Source organism: Oreochromis niloticus, linkage group LG20, assembly GCF_001858045.2.
Source record: "Oreochromis niloticus isolate F11D_XX linkage group LG20, O_niloticus_UMD_NMBU, whole genome shotgun sequence".
Classification (NCBI taxonomy): domain Eukaryota; kingdom Metazoa; phylum Chordata; class Actinopteri; order Cichliformes; family Cichlidae; genus Oreochromis; species Oreochromis niloticus.
In genome coordinates, this window is record NC_031984.2 from 29,179,891 (window position 1) to 29,203,558 (window position 23,668).

The following is a 23,668-nucleotide window of genomic DNA, read 5'->3' on the forward strand; positions in this document are numbered from 1 at the left end:
TTTTTCACCAAATGTGGGACTGTGCATTAAAGCCAAACATCTCCACTCTGGCCTCATTTGTCCAAAGTACATTGTTTTGTGTCTTGTGGTTTGCTCAGATGCATGATGTTCTTTTAGAGAGAAGAGGTTTTCTCCTGGCAACAAACAAGCCACTCTTGTTCACTCTTTTTCTAAATGTACTGTCATGAACTGTAATATCTGACATGCTAACTGAGGTCTTTAATGTAGCTTTAGGCGTTTTTTGCGTTTTGCCTGAGCATGGCACAGTCTCCCCTTGGGGTATATTTGCAGTTACGTCCACTCCCTGGACACCTGTAACATACCCCTAAATGCTCCAGACCAGCAAACTGATGAAACCTCTGCTTTTACAGAGGTGCTTACACACAGAGGTGTACTTACTGTGTAAATTAGGATGTGCTTAACTTTTCAAAGGACTGTGAAAACTTTCTTTTTCACTTGGATGTATCTTTCATTTTGGAGGTATGAAGTGAATGATTTTTATAGCTTTTTCTTGTGATGTGCTATTCTACATCTGATTTCTTTTTCTGTGTTGTTGCACTACTGGCCAAAGGTAAAAATGTCCACATTATGGCAGCAAGGGATACAACTGGTTCCAAAACAGGCATGTACTTTAGTTAAGTACTTCTATGTAACATAGTATCACTTGTTGCTTTTAGAACCAGACTTACCTGACTTCATTAAATATTTGCTGTGGCGATTGAGCCTTCTTATTACAGCACATGGAAACAGTGAGCAGCAGTCTGTGAGTGTTTTAGGATCCCAGTGAATTGGAACATTTTTTTCCAGCACAGAACAGCTTAAAGTGTATTGTTTGAAATGCAAAATTGCAATAAGTGGATGAAGAACACACACACACAGTTTGGATCTTGGTCTCCTCATCAGGTTCTTAATCAGTTCCTCCTTATGGACTCACATACACACATAAACTCACACAAAGGTTGACCCAGAGGGGAGGAAATTGAATTAGCAGTGTGTAATGCAGCTCCTTGTGTGTGTAATCAGCGCAGGCTTAGAATACAGGACCATTGTAAGACACTGTGGTCGGTGCCTGGAGAACCAGTAACCGCTGGGGGAAGCTGCTCTTATCACCAGATATGATTATAGCTGAGGGAATGTGTGTGTGTGTGTGGGAGTGGTGGTGAGATTTGTGTGGGAGTCATGACTGCGTGGGGAATGTGTGTCTACATGCCTGTGATGGTGCACAAGTAAGTAGCTACAACTTTTAAAATGATGCAAATAAAAAAGAAGAAGACGCTGAGAACTGGTTTTTCCCCCACGAGACCCAGCAATGCACTTTTTATAATTTTTGCATCCAATGTTGCGCCAACAAAAATAATAGCAACATTTTTTACATTCATTACGGCTAATGCTTTTGATCTGTGTACATTTTTTCTTTTGTTTTTTTTCTTATAGTGTTTTTATATCCTGTGGTTAGAATAACAAAAATACATTCTTTTTTTTGGTTTCCACTATCATTGTTCGAAGCAGGCTGCAGGCTGTGTTTTCCACTGTGGATGTCATTGTTTTTCAGTGTCTGTTAATTATTTTTGTGCTGGTATTTTGCCTCCTCCTGATATAGTGTTTCCTGCTATTGTCTTTTTCTACCAGGCTAGCTGCCTCTGGACTTGAGCCAGCCAGTCCCTCCTACCTTAAAATACACAAGAACACATACACACACATCATAACCATGAGTGCACACGCACGCACACACACACACACACATACACACACACACACACACACACACACACACACACATTCTCTCTCTCTGCCCTCCCTCTGCTCTCCCTTCCTCCTCTTGGCACTTGAGAGAAAACACAAGAAGTCAGTGATACGGCAAAACCAACTGTGTGTGTGTGTGTGTGTGTGTGTGTGTGTGTGTGTGTGTGTGTGTGTGTGTATGTGTGTGTGTGAGAGAGAGGGAGGGAGGGAGAGAGTCCACCAGTCAGCTCAGAGGGGTTAATCTCTCTCTCTCTTTCTCGCTCTCTCTCCCTCAGTCTCTCCCTCCCTCTGTTGCCTTTTGTTGCGGCCCCTCACTTTCTCAACTCTTGGACAGAGGGAACTGATACTGTGCCTGTGCATGTGTGTGTTTGTGTTTGTGTGTGTGTGTGTGATGCTGGAGAATCCTCACCACTTTCTGGAACTGTACATGAACATGACTGATGGGACTTTGTAACGCACTTCTCGCGCTGAATGTTTACAAGGCAGACTGGTAAGGCAGTCCTGTTCTTGGGAAAGCTGTCTGATTTCATGCAAATGCAAAAGTGTCCGTGTGTGTCTATTTGTGTGTGTATGTGTGTGTGTGTTTTTGGATCTGCGTGTGGGGAAATGCTGTCAGCAATCCAGCAGGTTATTTGCAAATGTGTGGTGTGTTTCTGCGTTTTTTGAGCTTTGTGAACTTTTTTTTTATGTTTTCAAGATATAAAAACGCTTGCAGAAGGTTCCTCTGTCTCTTTGCTTTCCTTTCATTCCACCTCCTCTGCGTATCCCCCTCTTTCTGCCCGGCCCAACTTACTCAAGTTACCGGCTTCCTCCTGTTGTTATGAGCCCCGTGGTTTCTCTGCAGCACTCTGAGGGCGCTCCCACGCTCTCTTAAAGAGAAAGAAAGGAAGGGAAACGGCGATAACTATTTCAGAGCCACAAAAGAAGTGGGAGAAGCATGGTATGGTTTCGCTCCACGTCTCTCTCTCTGCACCTCCGTGCGAGCTTTTGTCCCTTTTAGCACTGAGCAACTTGGAAAAATGGATCTTCCTTTTGCAATGGTTGCTTACTTTTTTTTCTGGACAAAAGTTTTCTCTTTTCTTCCAAGGTGGTGGGGTGGTGAGAAAATTGGAAACAGAGCCACCCACAGTGGAAGTGAGTCAGCCCGGCATTTAGTGGTGTGTTGACTTTGGAAATGGCAGGGATTGGGGGCGGTGGTGGTGCTAGTGCAGGGGGACAGAAGACGTTGTCAGAAAAAGAAAAAAAAAGAGAAAGAGAAGAAAAACAGAAAGTGTCAGTTTGTTCATATTTTCTGGTGAGGGTCCCAGAATCTGTGCAAAGTGGGAGCTGAGTTGTGGATAGCAGGCATTATAGGGAAATGAATAAATTAGGAGAGGAGAGGAGAGGAGAGGAGAGGAGAGGAGAAGAGAAGAGAAGGGGCTGTTTATAAAGGGAGGGAGCGGCTTGTGTCCATCTGGGACAATCCCAAGTGCTGAAAGCTTCCCCACCCTGATCCCAAACATCTCTCTCCCCCTTCACTCCCTCTGTCTTTCTCACTGTCTCTCTCCTGCTCCTTCACCATAAAATGCAAGTGGATACATTTTGATTTCAGTCTGTGGAAGGCATCCAACTTGTTGCATTTACAGACACATGCCGCTGTCATTTTCCTTCTGCCTTTTCTTAAATAGTCTTTGTCACCTCCTGCCTCTATTTTCTTCTCTGCTTCCCTGTGGATAAACTGCCAGCATGTTAGATGTAACATGACAACATAAAACTAAGAAAATAGGGAAGCCCTGCTGCATTTTTGAATTGCATGTTGCATAATATAAAACAGTATCAATGCATTGTGGAAGAAGCACAGGCAAAGCACAGACAGTGCAGCATTGTGATTCAGTCACAGCAAGTCCCAGCCAAAGGCTATTGTTTTGTCCCGTGGGAGAGATTATGGCTGATGGTTAACAAAGCTGCCAAAAAGCTGATATCACATAAAAAATAATAAAGAAACTTGACTTGTCCATCAGCAGTGCCTTACAAGCCAGTAACAGACATTTTACACATGTTCTCCTCTTTCTCATCACTCACCACCTTTAAATATTTACTGCTTTCTAAGTCATTTAATGCCAGAATGTAACCCTGGAGAACATAAGCCACAACCCAACCAGCCTCTTCAGTCCTCTCCCTTTGTTTAGCCTGCATGACCTTCCTCCAGCTTCTCTTCCTCCTCCTCTTCCTCTTCCCTCCCTGCTCTGCCTTCCTCCCTCTGCTCTGCCTGGATACCCAGTGATAAGGGGACAGCGACGGTAGCACTTCCTTTCGCCACAGGAAGCAGGAAGTGTTGATTTCCACCACAGCCTCCCTGGGCAAACTCTGCACTGAGTCCACTGGGATCCTCACTCGCACTCTCAGCCGTATCGCAGCGAGCCTGGGATACAGGCAAAGAAGCGCATGTGTTGTGATTGGAAGCTGTCTGCTCACAATGACCCCAGTATGCCTTTGCTTCGCAGCTGTGCCTCCTGACTGATTTTCATGGGAAAGCACCTGGGAAGCAGCCTGGTTTGCGTCTCTTTGACCTCGGGCTTGGCTTGCAGGTCACAGGATGATTGGCTAATTATTTCCCTAATCACGCTGCATGTTTTGTTATCACCCTCTGTGGCCACTGATGTGGATGGAGGCGCTGTTGAGCTTAAAAAAACACAAACAACCATTCATCAGCTAATGGATTCCAGTTACACTGGTGGGTGGGAGGGCTGGGTGTGAGCCAGAGAGAGAGAGAGAGGGAGAAAGAGGTGACATAAAGAGAAAGTGGGGGAAGACAAAAACTTGTGCATCAGGGCAGAAACGATACCTGAAGGGTTATTTTTCAGTTTTCTTACTCGTTTTTGTTCTGATCATGTTAAGATTATTATGATGTTATGATCTTTCTGTGTGTGCGTGTTTTAAATTTGCACTGCCAAGTGAGGTCATGACTTCTTTTTTTAAAGGTTGCTTTAACAACATCTTCACTAACTGAAAACAAGGTAAAGAGGGAAAGACAGATGGACACACCAGCAGCACTGAGAAAATTACATTTGATTTGGGAAAATAATCCCAGACCCACTCATTTGGGTTTTTTTAAAACTTGTTCCAAGATAGTATTAGGAGGATATTATTTTTCAGCGAGTGACGCACATGGCCAGAAAAACAAGTGGAATTATTTCGAATTCTGAATCGAGGATTTGTAAGAGAAAGCAGGAACTGTGAAAGTCAGAGCGACTGAGTATGAAACAGCACACACACAGAGCTTTTATTGTGCTGCTCTGATCACTTATTTTCCAGTGTTTTCTCTCTCTCTCTGTGTGTGTGTGTGTGTGTGTGTGTGTGTGTGTGTGTGTGTGTGTGTGTGTGTGTGTCTACATATCTATGAAAGTCATTCATCATCTCTCACTCAAAACCCTTGCATGGTGGAAAATGAGTTGCCTAAGTGACTGAGGTGGATGAGGTCTCATGTTACTAAACTTTACAAGCTAGAAATTTGCATAATGAGAACAGGACACATCTACTTTATATATTAATTCAGTTAAATTCAATTTTATTTATATAGCACCAAATCACAACAACAGTCAAGCAGCTTTATATTGTAAGGCCATCAATCAGATAACCTTGTAGCAGTCCGAGCAAGCACATGGAGAAAGTGGGATGAAAAAACTCCCTTTTAACAGGAAGAAAGCTCCGGTAGATTGAGGCTCAGGGAGGGGCAGCCATCTGCCATATACTATGACTGTCTGCACTTTCCAGATGGTGAAAAAAAAAGATGATTTGTACCTGGGATGTGGATTGATGCTAAAGGTTGTGTAGCTTGTCATTAAATTTTATGGATATTGGATTTAAAGCCTAGCATTATAACTTGGTTTTCCCCGTAATTAACCACACAAGTCAGAAGGGGGAAAAAACATTAATGAAATAAACAGAAGAGTGGCAAAGGCAGCTACTTGTGAGTTTGAAAGCAACAATGCCATAGCAAAGGATGCTGAGACATTTGGGCGATTAGGAAACAGCGGAGATATGAACCTAAATTGCGGTCGGGTTAAGGGTCAAGAGGGGTGAGGAGGTCAGATTGGGCCCGGCTAGCTCAACTTATAACAGGATATCCTGCAAGGAAAAGCCATCTGGCTCTCCTTCTCCCTCTCCTTCTCTGTCTTAAATTCCCACAGAAGGCACAGCAGTAAGCAGAGGTATAACCTTTCCATGAAACCCCCTGAGAAAACACAAGTTCATCAGTCATCGGTGGCAGACAGCTGATGTATGTGCCTACTTCATGTTCTTCTTCTTCAGCAGAACTCGGAGCGAGTGTTTTATATAAGTGCGCGATGACAGCTGTATGATGTTTTTATCCACTTGTTTCAGGGGCTTCAGCAGCTAGGAGGAATTTTCCTACAGGGGTAGCAAAGTTGATCTTATCTTAACCAGACAGTGTCTAAAAAACACAATGAATCATCCCTCTTCTATTTCAGTCAGTCATGCCTTAAACTGATATCAACAAGTTAATACTCTGAAAGAACTGTTATTCAGTCACAGTTAAGCCCCATTTATGGAAGAGGAAAATTAATTAATGGAAATTTGTCATATATTAAAGGTATTTGTAACAGACGGCACTTGGCACTTTTATACATGTTTTCCTTCATTTGAACTGGTGTGAACAATGACTTACAAGTGCAATCAATGCCAGAAATTGTGAGGCAATTCTAAGAAAACCAGTACTGTGGTTTGTCAAGACATCTAATAGCAGGAAACTACCGAGAGCACAAGATTTTGGTTTTCTTGCTTCAAAGGTGTCGACATCTCATTTGCTTCTTTGCCACATGTTGTTGTGAAACCAATGAAGGGGGAAAGTCTGAAGCGCAATTGTGATAGTAAAGTATAGTATACCCTCACGGCCACTTTATTAGGCACACCTGTTCAACTCACACATGCTCACATGGGAGCACCACAACGCATTGAGGCATGTAGACGTTGGCCAAGCTGAAGTTCAAACTGAGCGTCAGAATGGGGAAGAAAGGTGATTTAAGTGACTTTGAATGTGTTGGTTGTTACCAGACAGGCTGGTGTAAGAGACTGGGCTCTTTCCACATGACCATCTCTAGGTTATACAGAGAATCACCTGAACAAGAGAAAATATCCAGTGAGCAGGAGTTCTGTGGGCGAAAATGCATCGCTGATATCAGAGGGTTAAACTTCTTCAAGCTGATAGGAAAGCAACAGTAACTCAAACTGCATCCAAGGTTTGCAGAAGAGCATCTCTGAACACACAACATGTCAAACTTTGAAGCAGATTGGCTACAGCAGCAGAAGACCACACCGAGTGCCACTTCTGTCAGCTAAGAACAGGAAACTGAGGATACACACAGGTTCACCAAAGCCGGACCAGAAAAGATAGAAAAGATGAGGTCTGATGAGTCTCTGTGCATTTCAGATGGTACAGTCAGAATCTGGTATAAACAACATGAAAGCACGGGTCCATAGTGCCTTCAAAGATTCAGGCTGCTGCTATAATGGTGTGGATATTTTATTGGAGATTATGTATCGGAATTTCAGGAGCGGGACCACACCTCCAAACACGCTCATCATCTATATAGGTTCCCCCCAGTTTTGCAAGCTGTTCATTCTCGTTTACGTGCCCCACCCTCCCTCCGTCCTTGTTCTCAATTCTTTAACTTCTTCACTTCTATTTAGTACACGGGGATCTGCCAGGCCTGGGAGCCGTTACCAGTCCCCTTCGAGGCCTTCCCCAAACCGCAGCTCAATTCATGTCCAAGCTATCACCTTTACCTACTAAAACGCTATCAAACCTAAAATGAGGACATGGGCCCAGCTAGTGAAGTACCAACTTTGAATGCTACAGACTCTCTGAGTATTGTTGTTGATCATGTCCATCAATTTATGACCACGATGTACTCATCTTTTAATGGCGGCACATCTGTCTATCCATTTTCTTAACCAGACATCCAACTTTAGCCTGTCCCATCTGGCACAGGGCAGCACAGTGGTGCAGTGGTTAGCACGCTCACCTCAAAGCAAGGATACTGGCTCAAACCTGCTCTGTGTGGAGTTTGCATCTTCTCTCTGTGCAGTTAAAAGAAATGCATGTTTCTGTGTCTCGAGATCACACTATATGGTAAAGCCATATAGTCAATCTTAACAGTAACTTCTCACAGATGATTTTTATGTAGATGAGAGGTCTAAATGGTACATACCCTAGCAGTCTAAAAATGGATGTGACCAGACAACCACGTGTGTTCTCGGGGACATTGATCTGTATCTGCATGTAAATGATGTTACTGTCCCGTTCTGTGCTGCACGTTGAGCTTATAGTTATGGGCATTAGGATCTTCGAAGCTTCTTGTTCCAGGTTAGACAAGTTTTAAACATTTTCTTTCTTTTTTTTTTTACCTCGAGCTGAAGTGGTTCAAATAACCAGGTTAAACTCTGGCTTGTTTACAACCCATTCTGTTGTTGGAGCTCCCTTTTGTTTTCACATATTTACTGTAAGCGAGGAGGATGCTACTATAACAGAACGCAAGGCCCTAATAATTCAAAATGATGCTTTAAGTATACACACAGCTGGTTTAACAAAGCCCAGGCTGACACTGCCCGAGAAACAAATCCATGCCAGCCTGCTTTGCTTATTTAACAAAGACTGCAATTATATTTGTTTTAAAAAAAAAATTTGTAACAACGCAGGATGGCAGGTTACTAAAACTGTCCGGTAAACACCTCGTGAGTCCATGTGACTTCTGTTTACAGGGGCTGCTTCACTTGTAATTGGGTATACTAAATCTAAACAAACTGACAAAGTTGCCACAATGCTTTGGACCCCGGTTAAATATCCGTGAGCGTGACAGCACTGTGAAAAAGATGCAGGAAAACACAGGCCAATCATAATCTACTGTATGTGCATGGCCAGAGCGTGCCAGCAGCTATTTTAGTCCATCCTGGACTGTTTTATTTTGACAGCAATTTAGAGGGAAAAAAGATAAATACTACTTTATGATCTTCTACAGTTTCTTCAGAGACCTGCCTCATTTGCTCAACGTGTCAGACAGACAACAACCGACTAATTCTTCCCATTTTGTGAAAACCTTCATGTTTCCCCTTATGCAACAGTTAGTATAGTCATTGTTCTCTCCGTTCGCTGAATCACATACTCAGCCTGATATTCTCACATTCGAGTGCGCTCTTTAAGTGGGTGACATTTTCCATATGGAAAAATTAACTTATTTTTTTCCTACCCGTGGTTAATCATGACACAAACAAGACACACAGAGAAACACAGAGGGACAGACGGAGAGCGAAACGAATGAGCGAAGGATTGAAAGCGAGAGAGGGGGAACAAGAGTAGAGCTATTTTTGGCCTGTCTGGGTGTTTCCTACACACACACGCTCACGCTTCTCAGGCTTGTTGTTGTTCAGAACGGTGGGTGTTATAGGGCTGAGTTTTGATTTGATTTGACTTTACGTTTTGAGGCTTTGTGTGTGTGTGTGTGTGTGTGTGTCTGTGTGTGTGTGAGCCGGCTGCTGACATCCCTGGGATTTTCTTGTGGTAGCTATGGTTTCTTGTGGTGTTTTGAACAACTTACCATAACTCCAAACATCCTCGGGGTGTTAAAGGATCCTCAGTCCTTCATTATATACTCCTCTTGTGCCGTCACCGGAGCTGACCTCAGTTCACTTTCAATCAAACCAGATCAAACGTCCAAAAGAGAGGCTGTAATTCATTTAGTCAAAACCATCTTTCTGTTCAAGTATTTACCGCCATCTTTTGTTGCTCTGCATTAAACCTCTCACAGATCTCTTGGTTTTTTTAATGGTTTTGGTAGTGCTCGGATTTTTCACCTGCTGCTAAAAGTTTCTCTGCAGTTTAATGATGCTATATATATAGTTTGTGCAGATTAATAATGCTATATGACTGGTGTGTGTGGTAATGCCTCTCAGACCAAAGTGGATGATGAGATATTGCACATAAAGCTGGAAAAAAGTAACACTGTTTCTTTGTTTTACCTTTCAGTGGTGGTTAGTGATGACTGCACAAATGACACTGTTGCTATGTTGCGGAAAATGCCTGTCAGCGATCCATTGTGTTTCTGTGGACTGCATATGTCACCGAAGCTTTCCATGCACCGAGTCCTTTCAGACACCGGTTCAGCCTCAGTCTTTTCACACGTATCTGTAATTTCAAAGTAGAAAGATGTATATTAATTTCCTGGAACCTCCCTTACTTTGATCTTAATCAAAGGGTTTTTTTTAACTAACAAAAAATGCAAGTCCCTAGAACAAAGACATCCTATAATGTGACTGGATAAATACAGTCCACACATCATGAATAAAACCTGAAAGACTTTCAAAGGTCTCTACTGTATATACTGTATGTGTTTAGCTTATTTATGTATTAGGCTTCTGCTTGAAGATGCTAACATATACCAGTCTCATGTAAAACAACGGGACTAACAAACTGATGCTGGAAAAAATGTAAATATTTAAGACTCACAGCAAAATTAAGTAAATTAAGAGTAAACCTAAAATAGACATTATAAAATAAAAACATAAATTTTTAGTAAGTGATAATACATAAAGGTAGCAATCTTCACAGGGGAATGTGTTCAGGATTCTTGTTTTGCCCAACTCTCAATACCCAAAGACAACCTAATTAACTAAAAATAAAGAGGAAGCAAAATTCTCATGTTTAAAAAGCTTTTTAAAGTTTATATTTATTTATAAATATCTCTATATTTACCTCTTATCTCTATATCTATATTTATGTTTTTTTATGCATTTTATTCTCATATTATTAATAGCTCTTTCAATTAAGAATGATTTTGCAATCAACGTTGTGCTATCGACCTACAGCTTGGATTTCCTAATACATGGTTTCTCATGCAGCTCATTGTTACTCACTCCTCCTATGAATTGGTCCACAGCACAGCAGTTACAAAAATCTGCAAAACCTGTCACTCCATATCAGCCTTGATCCCTGCTTCCCATCCCTGCTTCCAGTGAAATTCAGAATTCATATCAAAATTTTATTAGTGCACATGCCTTTTCGTGGCCTTATCCCCGCTTATATAGGAGAAGTGCCAAAAGCTTATTCCAGCAGTCGCGCTTTCCGTTTATCAGATCAAGGTCTTTCAGCTGTTCCCCATTCTGCAACCACACTTTTTAGGTTGTAACTACTAAAATGTGGAACAGTCTTCCTCGGTGCATTAAGTCGGCTGAGTCTGTGGTTTCTTTCACATCTGCTGACATTTTTTTATAGGTTTAGCTTTTTAACATTGTGTCCTTTTTTGTTTTAGTCTAGTCATACTGCCTTTGTATGCAGGTATGTACAGTATGCTGGGTTAGGCAGACCTATTATGACAATTGCAACATATGTGTCTGCTCCTCCTTAACTCCTCCTAGACAGGTAATCAATCTGGATTAAACTTATTATATACATTGCCCAGGTTACCAGCACTGTCAACATCTAAATAGCTTTTTAAAATTAATTTTATAATTTATATAATTTGATCTTTTCAAATTATATATGTGAGTGGTGGCTTAAAACATTAGATCTCCATTATACGTATACTGTGTACATTACGTGTACGCTGTTTCTAAACTCATGTTGATAAAGTACTTTTAGTACAGTGAAGAAGAAGAAGAAGAAGGAGAACAATAAATATATAAATCAATTATTTAGTTATTTAGTATTTATGCACAGGCATTTTTGCCACCTCACTATATATCGTTATACAATGAACATAAAAAGAATAACACCGCAAATCAATGTACATGTCTGTGTTTTAATACATGAGCGAAATGAAGAAACAGTGAAAGTTCATTGTTCTAATTTCCACCTCCATATTTTTACTCTTGTACTTTACTAAAATAGCTTTACATGGTTTAGAGTTCAAAATAATCCTTACGTGTAATGGATGGGTCTCATTTTATCATCTGTCTTGAAAACAACTACTTTAAGCATCTTTTCTCTGATTGGTTGCCCCTCACAAGCTTAAATAGTAGGTGGGTGGGGCTTCTGTTTGCCTGAGAAGACCAAATTAAGCAGCAGTCCCCAACCCCTGTACAGTCCTGGCCCATGGTCCCGGGCCATATATCTGGCTCAGATACCGGGCTAGGATGTGAAATTTATGGTTTTCAGGGGTTTTATCGGTTTTTAGCCTTATTTTTTTTTTAGCATTTTTATCATTAACTCGGTTTCCCTGGGTCTTTTTCTGTGTGTTATGAATAAATCTTCTTTTTTTTTGGTACCGGTATTAGTTTTATTTTGTTTATTTATCCACAACACCTTAAAGACCGGTCCGTGAAAATATTGTCGGACATAAAACCGGACCGTGGCACAAAAAAGGTTGGGGACCGCTGATATTAAGGACATCTCCTCCCTCTAAAATTAGGACATCTGGACAATTGGAGCAGTCTGATGTCTGAGTTTTCAGATCATAGGGATTACTTGCATATACATTGACCTTTTATAAAAGCTTCTTGTTTTATGCTTTGAAAATCATGAGGTTCATGTGGTTAGTGCAATTTTTTGTGTTTTGTGTGTGTGTGGGTGTGGTAGTGGCAGTTTCTGGTATAACTCAGAATGCAGGTACTGCATTTGTGAAGAAATGCATTTCTTCTGTGTGCTCAGTTTGGTGGAACTTTAAAAAGCACGTCTGAAGGTTTCTGTCTTTATATCATGATTAGAAACTGATGATCACCAGACTAAGGCACACTCAAACATGGTGGGGGGAAGACTTTTCACTGTGTTACAGCCATATAATTTTAGCAGCTTAAATTACTAGCAAAGAGAATTCCGAAATGAAAATATGTAAACGCACACAAACACACGGCTGCGTGCATACATCTGCGTCCGCAATATTCAACAAAAATAAAATCCCAGTGCTTTTCCTACCAAATATTTTCCAGCCTTATTATTTTCATCCTCTTTGTTCTTGTGTTTACACAGCCCCACTAAAGATAATACATCTTTTCCTCCCCGTCTGCCCCTCCTCCTCCTCCTCCTCATATTACCCTCCCTCTTCTGCATCTTCCCATCTCCCTCTTTCTGTCTTCATCTGGATACCTTTCTTTGCTTCCTCCTCCTTGGCTATTCTTCCTTTCCCATCATCCTCTTCTGTTTTCTCTCCCTCAGCTCCTTCCCTCTTCTCATGCAGCATTCCTCACATTCCTGTTGGCTTCATAAGGGGAAGGACCCCGCTGGCAGACCAAGGCCAAACATTATTACAGTGCTCCCAGCCTCTCTCTGTCGCTCTCTCTGTTTCTCTCATCCTATCTGTCTTATTTTTTTCCCCTCGCTTATCTCCTAAACCACTCTGCTCAGGTCCTCTTATCCTCTTCCTGACTTTCCTTTAACTTTTTAATCCCTTCCCTTCAACATTCACTCCTTTATTCATTTTCTCTTAAGCCTCCACTAATTCCATTTTACTGATAGTATCTGTAAGCTCGGACTTTAACTATGTTAAACCAGTTTACTGAGACTGCTGTCTCTCATAATTAGTGGAAATAAGGGTCATACCATTCCCTCTTACGCAAAACGGACTCATTTGTGTTTATACCAGAGCATGTGCTGTTTTTTAACGACACACTGTCTGCACATGGTAGATCAAGTATCAGACACAGATGCTCACAGCAAAGGCTCACCCAAGTCACCCAACACACACAAACAGACATCCACTTTACCTGTAAAGTAGATGGCATTTAATGCATCCTAAATGAACTTAATCAGTTGCCTTTTGTTTTGTGAGGACTCCAGTTTAGCTTTGCACATTCTTTATTTTTTTTATTGTTGTTTTTTTGAAGAATCACTTCTTGTGTCAAGTGTTGTTGCTTTAGCAGTAGCACATCCCTGCAGGTGGGAGGCAACTTTGTAGCACACATTTGACCACATCCTGCCCCATATACTAAACTGACAAAAAAGAGCCGTACGTCAAACTTTTCTGTGTCATTTCAAATTAATTTACATCTTAAAGGATGACTGATCATGTTTCTAAAAAAAAAAACTGATGCATTGCATCATTTTTCTGCAAATTCTTCATAACTGTGTTATCCCATGTTGTATCTTAAGAAGATAACATGGATTATTTGATTTCTTGCTAAAGCTTTAAAAGATATGATGAGTTTTACAAAAATGTGAAATCATTTTGATTTGAAAATCTGAGGAGTCAAAGCATAGCACACCCAAATAGACGCCAGTTCCTATTATTGTTTGTGAAAAATACCGAGTGACCAATGCTGGACAGAGTGTGTATGCATATGTATGTATTCCTCTCTCCCTGTGGGCGGTTGCCTGCTGCGCTGCTTTTCTGTCACCCTGTGGTTTGGTTATTTTCAGCTCGAAACCGGATGTGATTCAGACTGCATGCTAGATTGTGTAATTGAATGGACTAACCACATATACACACACACACACACACACACACACACACACACTTTTTGAACACGTAGAATCGCATAAACGATGCAAACACAAACACACAGGACACAACCCTCTCTCACACACACCGTTATATCGTTAGATACACCCACACACTGAGGGTTTCTGGGAACAATGCCGGGTTCCCCCTGTTCAAAGAGCCACCCGAGGGTGAGCGAGCGGACGATGAAGCACCACCAGCAGCAGACAGAGCGCTCGTTTCTTGGTTTCAATATTGGTCTTAAACATCAGTTGTTGACCTGGCTTACGCCGAGATCGGAAAAAAGGATAAAAGGCTTGCACACGCTCGTGCTCTGTGGAAACAAAAAGGACGGTTAAAAGTGGGGAAAAACATTGTGAAGTGCTAGTGAAACTTATTATAAATGTCAGTTTCTGACTCAAAAAAAAAAAATGTTTAAACGGTACTCTACAGATGGTGCTGAATTAAGAAGAGTGAGAAAAACAGGGAGTAGATAGCGTCTCCAAGCACCTCCGCCATGCATGAAGACATTCCCTGGGGCCTTATTTTTTTAAATAATAACTCAAACTAATTTCTAGCAGTTTGGTGTATTAGTTTATGTTTTAAAATGTCTTCTAAATGTGAATGTTTGACAGGAAGTTCTGGGAGGGAGTTTGTTTTGCAGGTACAAACAGAGGTTTGATTTTTATGGTGCTACCCTGGAGAAATTACACATTTGCAATTAATTATAGAAAAGGGCCGAAGAGGTTTACTGAATCATGCAGACCTCAGTGGAGTGGTTGTGACGCGAGGATGTGTGCGATTCACTGTCGGTGGCCTGTACCAGAAAACTGCCTCTTGATTCTAGGAAGACTTTGGGCTATAAGATTTGACAAGGCAATGTTCCTGCGTCACGCAGGCTTCCACAGCAGCGTGTTGTACTGTAAGTGTGTGCGCTTGAACACTGACAGGATGCTCTACTTCCTTGGTGGTCTGAAAATGTCAAGAACAAATGTGTATCTGCACATCTGAACATTGCACAGAACTTAGTGTCTTTAATCTCTGTAAAAAAAGAGAAAGAAAAGAAAAAAAGGTAGTCTGCATTACCGCAGGAGAGAATGACAAACATTCAGTCCTTCGTTATTATGAGGGAAAATAAAGATAGCTAGACATCGAGAGCATCTAATTGGATAGTTTTACCCTGACTTTTACTGTTTCAACTGTAAAAGTCTATTATGACTCAACTTTGTTAAGGATTATGTCAGCCTGCTTTATTTACGGCCACATCCCTGGTTTAACCGTAACGGCTCTTAATTACCCCAGTTTTCTTTTGATATTAGCCATGTCTGCTGTATCAAGGCAAGGTTTGCACCGATTACAGTGGAGTTATTTTTACTGTTATGCCTGTAATACTTAAAAGTTCATTAAAAACAGCCGATAAATGATGGCTGAAAGCAAAGTTCTTGATGAAAATTAAGCATTTTAAAGAGAGGATAATGGACACAGTCTTTTTCCCATAAATAGCAGGACTAATCATGTCAAGCCACCAGCAACCATGATCTCTCTTTCTGCATAACATACTTGAAAGCACAATAGGAAACTTGTTCACACTAAATACTCAATTAGCGTGAACAAGCTATATAAATACTACACAAAATGTCCATGTTTCTACATGACTGCATTTTCTTTCATAACAGACTTCCTGCTTGCTCTTTAATCCTACACCACACGAGTGAATCGGGTACAGTTTTAAACACACAGATTTACATTCTTCACGTACAGGAGCAACTTAAGTTATTTGTATTTGTAGAATCAGGACTACAGTATATGGCATTGGTAATTTGGGAGATAGAAACTATCTGAGACATTTTTTATGAGGGCTCCTTTAAACAGCCTTACTTTGTTTTTCCTGCTGTTCTTTGGGACAGGAATGAATGATATTCAGCTTCAGCTCCAACTGCAGATTAATTTCCAAAGATTAATGTAAAGTTATTTCTTGCGCTCCCACAGTTCAGTTTTGTCAGGAAATATCTCTAATATTTACCTTTGTGATTCTATATAATACTCTGATAGCGGGCTGTATAAGAACTATTTATACGCAGAAATGTTTATACAGTCTTTTTTCTTAAGTTATTTAGGAAAAAATCTGAAATAGCTTCATAACTGAGCACCACAGGCAGGAAATCAGAATTACAAAGGAAACCAAATCAGGCTCAAAATTTTTTTTGTTTCCTGAGAAAATACTTGCAGCTTTTATGGTTTTGTGCAGAAACTCACACAGACTCGACATTTAATGTGAACCCAAACAAGCTAATTTGTTCGGTGCTATAATAGTTTTCATTGCACATTAGCTCAATGGTGCATGACTATAATCAGAGATTTTCTGGTCCCCACCTACACCACAGACAGACAGCAAAGTCAATGGAGTGGGGGGCATGAGGCCTTTGAAAACGCTATTCAACAGTATGTAATTTACTGTAAGTTACAAGCTCAGAAATCAATATGCAGGACGACTATTTATATTCGCCGTACTATAAATAAAATGAGTGCTAAGAAAGGTATCACAGCAGATCTGTGCAAGTCAGTGCTGTAGTGATGGAAGTTCCATTTTGACCAACATCTGTCTCATCTTGGAGGGTCACATGTTGCCGTATCCTGACATGAATAACACTGCGTGGGTTGTTTGTTGTTTTGGAAACATTTAGGCATTTATGACAAATAGTAAACGTTCACACATATAGCCTAATTTTGTTTTGGTTTTTTTTCTGGGGGCCTCCAAAAGAACCCTGGAGATCCCAGAGCCGAGTCACTCTCCTTGCTTCTGGAAGTTCTTGACAGCAGATGGAGCCACAGAGAGGGAACTATTATTTTATGTGACACAAAATCCCCATCTCATTTGTAAGAAAAAAAAACAGAAAGAAAAAAAAAGAAAAGAAAAAGATATAAATTATATATAAAGTTAAGAATGCCGTACAAGTTACGAGCAGTTAAACGCGGAGCGTGCACTCAAAGGGAGCGAGTCGGTGCGGGAAAACAATAGTCAAGAAGGTCCTGTGTGAAGTCAAGGCTATTTTTGGTGGGGCCCGCCTCGCCTGCTATTTCTGTCAGCAGGAGAGCGAAGGGGAGGGAGCAGCGCTTCGAGGGGGCCGGACTTACTTCTCTGTAACTTGCCTCCGATAAGTTCCTATGTTTCGGCTCCTCAGTACAGGCTTCACTGACAATACCAGCGGACCTCTGCATCTCTCTTCCATCACGTTCCGTCAGCTTTTTGGCTCTTTTTATTTGTTCAACGCTTCAAAAAACAGACTCCGATACAAGTTGGATTATCTTCAAGTGTGACTGGACTCTTTGAAGGGGCGGTTAGGTGTAAACGGGCTCCGGTTTACAAGGTAGGCAAACGCTGGTGGTGACACGGTCCGAGCAGCTGAAAGTTTGATAAATGTTCTTAAATTTCGGGCTCTTCTGTGTCGGGGGTTCAACTCGTCTGGCAGGTGCAGTATGGCGTTAAGCTACGTGCGCAGGTGCACTATTTTAATTGCTCGCGAGCACTTTAAAAAAAAAAAAGTGTCACGCGCGCACATCTTTGAATAAAACTAAAAAACATACGGTACTTTTCTCGAGCTTTAATTTATTTTATTAGTTTTTTGTACATATATGTTAGATAAAGTCACAATCAGCTCCAACAGTCGTTTTAAAACATGATTTGCATTACAGTTCAAGTCATTATGAAGCAGGAAAGAGGGACTTTAAAGCAAAGTGCCGTTGACAAGCTGTAAATCACGTAAATAATGTCTGGCTTCCTAAACAGAGTAATGAGTGTTTTGTTGAAACTGGCGGAGGTGTGTTAGCCACAAACCTGTGTTTCTTATCAGTCATTTCTTAAGATAAGATTCAAATATTATTTACTTTTGTCCCCAGTGAGGTTGAGCAGATGTCGGCCAGCATCGCAGTTTAGCAGCAGCACCTCCGCAACCCAGTTTAAAGTGCAGGTGCACTGTTCGGGTACTTTTCTACAACTGGGATTGTTGTGTGTGTGTGTGTGTGTGTGTGTGTGTGTGTGTTGCGTGCGTGCTTGCGTGGTACAGCCCAGACCACCACACACTTTTCTCATCTTTTCTATCCACATGTGGGTCAAAATAGTGCACTAGACCTGTTGATACATCACATCACATCACATGAACAGCTCACATTGTGCCTAGTCCAGCACATGGCAGTGGTGAAATCTATTAATACACACCTGTAAGAAGCGTTGTTGTCACCTCTCTCTTTAAGGCTGCTATTACAACTGCTTTGTTTATTGTGACATTTTAGGGAAGGTTCAGAGGTGAAAGCTGTCAGTTACCAACTGTGTTTGTTTGTTTTGTTTGCTTTTTTTTTTTTTGTTCATTATTGTTAGATATTGTGAATATCAGCTGCAGTTCAGTGATATACTTTTCTCTTTGTCTCCACAGATGGAATCGGCACCTCTGGGAACATCGTAAGGACTGACAGACAGGACAGCGTACTTCCCACAGTGGCAGGTTAGACCTTAAACCTCTGCTGAAAACGCTCAGAATGCCGCTCTGACTTAATAAGTAGTTGGTTTTTTTTGGTAGTATTTTACTTGAACCTGTTAAAGTCAGGCAAAAGCCATCAGCGCTGAAACGCTCATGTGGAAAAAGATGCTGCCGCTCTCCAGGCAGTCCCTGCACCCGACTACATCTTGTTTTCTTTACATCATTTTCTGTTTAACATGTGTGTACACACACACAAACACACACACACAGCGTATGCAATTTGGGTGACAGCAGTTTTTCCACAATGATCTAAGCTGCAGTAAAAGTAGAGAACAGGTGCTGGCCTAGTTGGAAAGACGCAGCCTCCTGTGTGTTTTTCATGTGGGTTTAGAAGTTAGTTTTGCTGCAGGTCATGCAGAAGTTTAATTGAACATGCGTCACGCAGTCCTACAAAAATGTGTGAATGTAAATTTACCACATGAGCTATTTATTGTTTAGTAAACGTCCAAAAGCATCCGGTTTTAGTTAGTTTCCTACTAAAACAAAACACTTAGTTCTGTGTTCTAATTAATATTAGGAAATCACTGGTACCAGTGTATAGTACAGTAGAGGGATTCACTTCACTTTTTATATTTTCACTTCCAGGATTGTGTAAGAGTCATCAGTTAGGATTCTGACGGTCATTCTTCTTGGCACAAAAGCTTCTCACATAAACATCTGGAGATATCAAAACATATTTCCTCCTAATTATGGTGATTGCAACTGTTTCTTTCACAGTGTGGTCATGGTTAGATAATGAAAATGTTCACTCTGACTACTAGTGTGATGCAGGACGTGAACTTAGGCTAACCCTTTAGCACTCATTTCAAGAAGCTGCCATCTTTCCAGTAAAATGAGAGCATGCTTACTTTTCTTTGTAATCGTGTCAAATTTTCAACAATTTTCAACAACGCTTCCTGTCATATATTCATCTATTGTGCCTCTCTTTAACAAAAAGCTTAGTTGATGCTTTTGTTCTTAAACCTGAGCTCAAAAAGTATTCTGCTGCTCCAAGCATCCGAGACAAGTGACCCCGGCTGGCACTTTTAGTCCTGCATTTTTAGTTTAGATTAGCATTCTCTGCTGTGAAGCATGCCTGTGTGATCACGCTGTGTAGGATTACAATGCATGACTCTCTGAATGAAAGCCGGCTCTCGCTGTGCCAGGCTCTGCTGACTGCATGCTAACCAAGGACCCACTATGGGCTTTGTGTATCTGCGTGCATGTCTCTGGAAAAAAAAAAAACAAACCCCACTGAGGTCATGGCTGTAACTGCAGAGTCTGGTTACATGCGTGTTGTCCATGCAGGGCAACTGGCACTGGCTCTCTATCCTTTGTCTTCCTCTCTCTAATTTCTCCGTCTCAAACATGCACACCTCGCTTTAAATCGTTTGCCCTGTGGAGTGCATTGCCCTTACGCCAGACGTCTGAAGTCGGAGATTGGTTAGCCATCTAAGGTGGCGGCGGTCTGCGCCAGATGTGCATAACATGTGAAACCACCATTTTAAAAGCCTCTGGAGCTCAAACAGCCCTTTAAACTACACAGAGTGCTATAATAGACCTGCAGGGTTACGTCCCACTTGTCCTGCTGTGTCTGTAATAGCCTTGAACCCTAATTTTCCACACACGTGAAACAGAAAACACGCAGAAGTGCTGTTCACTTAAAGAATAGCTTGTAATACTTGGCTCCTGTAGCAGTTACCAGAAGTGAGTGCATACAGGTATGACGATTTCAGGCAAGTTTCACAATGGCTTTCAAAGGCTATATCTATTAATAAAAAGACCTTCACCTCATATTCAACTTCTTCCTCCAGCAGCCTTTTCCTCTACACGCCCTGGAAATGAAAAAAGACACAACTCTTAATTCTGCAAACAGAGATATTTCAAAATAGTTTATTTTGATTGACCATAGTAATGTTCTTTTTAAATAATTGTTTTCCTAATAACGAGTGAAAAAACTGCCTTTTTCAGGGCTGTCAGTGAAATCAACAAAAACTTCTACATAGAAAATACAACTTATTGCAGTTCGCATGTGTACTCTGCTCATTTTCTCAGCCTTTTACTCTCTGGATGGCTAAACGGAGTAACTCCAACAGTCATGCAGTGGAGATCACATATCCTAGTTGTGGTTTCCAGCCACATTGGTCAGCTGATCTGGGCGCTGTGTTTCTTTTAGTTACCGGTTCCTGTTGAATTTAAGAACTCAACTGGAGGAAAGTTAATAAGCATCAATCAATCATTACCTCTAATGGTGGTAATCGTTCTCACTTATTTGCATATCTAAGTAACAAAATTCCTATTGAAACATTTAATCAGCAGGTTTAGCCTTTTATTGAGTTGATATATCACTAGACGACTGTAATGTTGCAGCTGCTAGACTGTTTATTTAGAACTTAATTGTGCTCCTTCTTGAATTTCCAGTTTGCGCTTTGGCACCCAAATAGCATTAGGTCATTCATCCTCTGCAGCTGCAAATTCAAAAACCTACTGACGTTTTGTACTAATGAACAACCGGCGCTGCAGATATAAATTAAGGTGATTTTGAACTCTAATACACGTTAAAGCCAAATGGGAGTGCAGACACAAGCCGTTCAGTAGTAATGGTTGTAACAGTAGACGGCGTTGGAGGTTTGGCGGCTATTTTTGACCTGCTGAACAAATGGCTCAATTGTCCTGCCTCGAGGTGCATGAAATCACTTGATATGTCAGGGGTAATGTTATATAATACTCTCCAAGGGGGGCTCACAGGACTGTGTTTGTGTGTGGTGCAGTTGTCTACTTTTTATTTCAGTTTAGTGTGTGTGCGTGCACTTTTCTGTGTCTGTGTGACAGGCTGCACATATTTAAAGTATTGTCTTGCAAAGGGGACTGAGAGACTGTAAGTGTGTGCGGTGTGGCTTGAGGTAAGAGTGTCCTCGACATTTTATTACTGTGTCAAATCAATTCACGTTGCATTAACCTTTTGAGCTAAAATCTTTTTGCTGTGGTCTGCTGGGTAACTGGTCTCTTATTGGCCTCCAGCCTCACTCTGATACCTCCCCCTCCCCTTTCTCTCTCACTTCCATGCACACAGTCATGTACATGCCAAGGCACGTAATTCGGATTAAATTTACTGAAGTCAATGGAATTCTTTCTTCTAAGGATTTATTCCTGTGGCATTCAGGGTATAAAAAAACGCACACAAAAAATCTCAAAACACTCAATTTTCACCTCAGTTACAGCCACTGTGCCAGACGAGAAGCCCTGGATCTAAATCTGTTTCTGAGTTCCAAACTTTAAGGAAGCTGGGGTTGTTCCCGTTTCCCACTATCGGTGAGAAACAAATACACGGAAAGTAAGATGTCCTAGCTTTAATTAGTATGCTCTTCTTTTTTCTTTTTCTTTCCCTCACCCCACTCTTTTGCTGGAGATTTCTTCCTGTTAAAAGGGAGTTTTTTCTTCCCACTGTTGCCTAGTGATTGTTTCTAGGGGATCATCTGATTGTTGGTGTTTTCTCCAGCTACTGTAGGCTCTTCCCCTTGCAGTATAAAGCACCTTGAGGCGACTGTTGTTATGATTTGGCTCTATATACTTGAACTTTCATTGAAAAATCTTGAATCAAAGGACACATTTTACTATTTGTTTACCATTTATTTTAAAGCTAATTTGCTTTTGTTTATACAATTAATACTTAAGTCACCAATCCTAAAATATTCAGGATCAGTGACTTTTGTCTTTGTTCTTTGAAATGGGTAGTTGCTGACTAAACATTACTTATGTAGAAATAAAAATAAAGAACATTCATGTAACAGCCCTGAAACATTGAAGTTCTGCTTTGCAGATACACGTCTGTCATTAATGCTAATATTATATTGCTCATAGATAATAGGTTAGCCTGATTCCTGGTACTGTAGAAGCCACATATCAGTCACAAGTTCTCCGAACTAGATGATACTGTCTGACCTAAACAGCTCCACCAAGTCATGATTCAGCTCACACCGACTGACGCTGACCTCGGATCAGATGGCTTGTTGTAGGTGCGGATGTAATAGGATCTGACCGGACTCCTGACTTTACATGTGACTCCACATATTGTGTGTGTGTGTGTGTGTGTGTGTCTTGATTATCTTCAGTGACGTTTACAGCTTCAGGCTGATTTCTTCGTAATTGAATAGGAGAACCACACAATACAGGTTTATACAATGCCCATCTGTGGTCAGTGTGTCTGTCTGGGTGTGTGTTTCAGTATATGTAAGACAAGTTTCTGTGAGACACCCCTTTGATATGTACACACAGAGGATGATGAAAACAAATAGTACTGGAACAGAGGCGAGAAGAGTTGTTCTGTAGTTGGAAATCTCCAGTAAACTAAAACCCGACACAGTTTTGGGCCCGAGGCAGATACCTATTTTTAGAGAGTAAAACATTCCGATATTGAAGGGTAACGTGTGGGTGAGGGCGTGCTGGGATTGCATTGAAAGGGAAAAACAATGGCGTTGCTGTTTGTTGACTTTCCAGAAATGTATTTCCCGAACTAGTTAGCAACTTAGTGCGAAGACGCCACTTAACTCCATACCACCATTTGCAGCTACATGTCCTGCAGGAAGTGCTGAGAGCTAGAGCTGCTCTGCTGGTTAAAGTATGGGATGGCACCAAGCATAGGTTTCTGCATTATGTAGTGGTGTTTTTATATTGCGCACCATATACGTCATTGCTGTTATGTCTGTTATACCATCCAACAGCCAAAGATGCAGGACTCGCATGTTAACCAATCTCGCAAAAAATGAGTACAAAATCTTCTACAAGTATTAGCTTTTTTGTCCAATGAGCAGAACAAACATCAAGGATACTCAGTTTATTTATAGAAATCAAATGAAACCAGAAAACATCCACATTTGAGCTACTAAAATTAGAAAAATACCCAAAGGCATTTTCTTTTAAAAAATATGATCACCCCTTGATTACCAAACAATTTTTCTTTTTGAACATCATCAACTTAATGTTTTGGCCTCCGTCTTTTTGCACGAT

The 23,668-nt window shown here is 41.1% G+C and overlaps 1 protein-coding gene across 2 annotated transcripts in view; it reads left to right on the forward strand.

Moving 5' to 3' along the window:
• Positions 1 to 2,033: 2,033 nt before the first annotated feature.
• hdac7a (histone deacetylase 7a) overlaps positions 2,034 to 23,668 on the forward strand; it is a 53,855-nt gene continuing 32,220 nt past the window's right edge. Inside the window, exons 1-2 of one of the 2 annotated variants that reach the window (XM_005454087.4) lie at positions 2,034 to 2,233; positions 18,578 to 18,646. In XM_005454087.4, the coding sequence (XP_005454144.1) occupies positions 2,215 to 2,233; positions 18,578 to 18,646 (88 nt within the window). In that variant the 5' untranslated portion in view covers positions 2,034 to 2,214. Of the gene's footprint in view, positions 2,234 to 17,188; positions 17,516 to 18,577; positions 18,647 to 23,668 lie in introns of those variants that run through there. The other variant, XM_005454088.4, reaches the window with a different exon arrangement.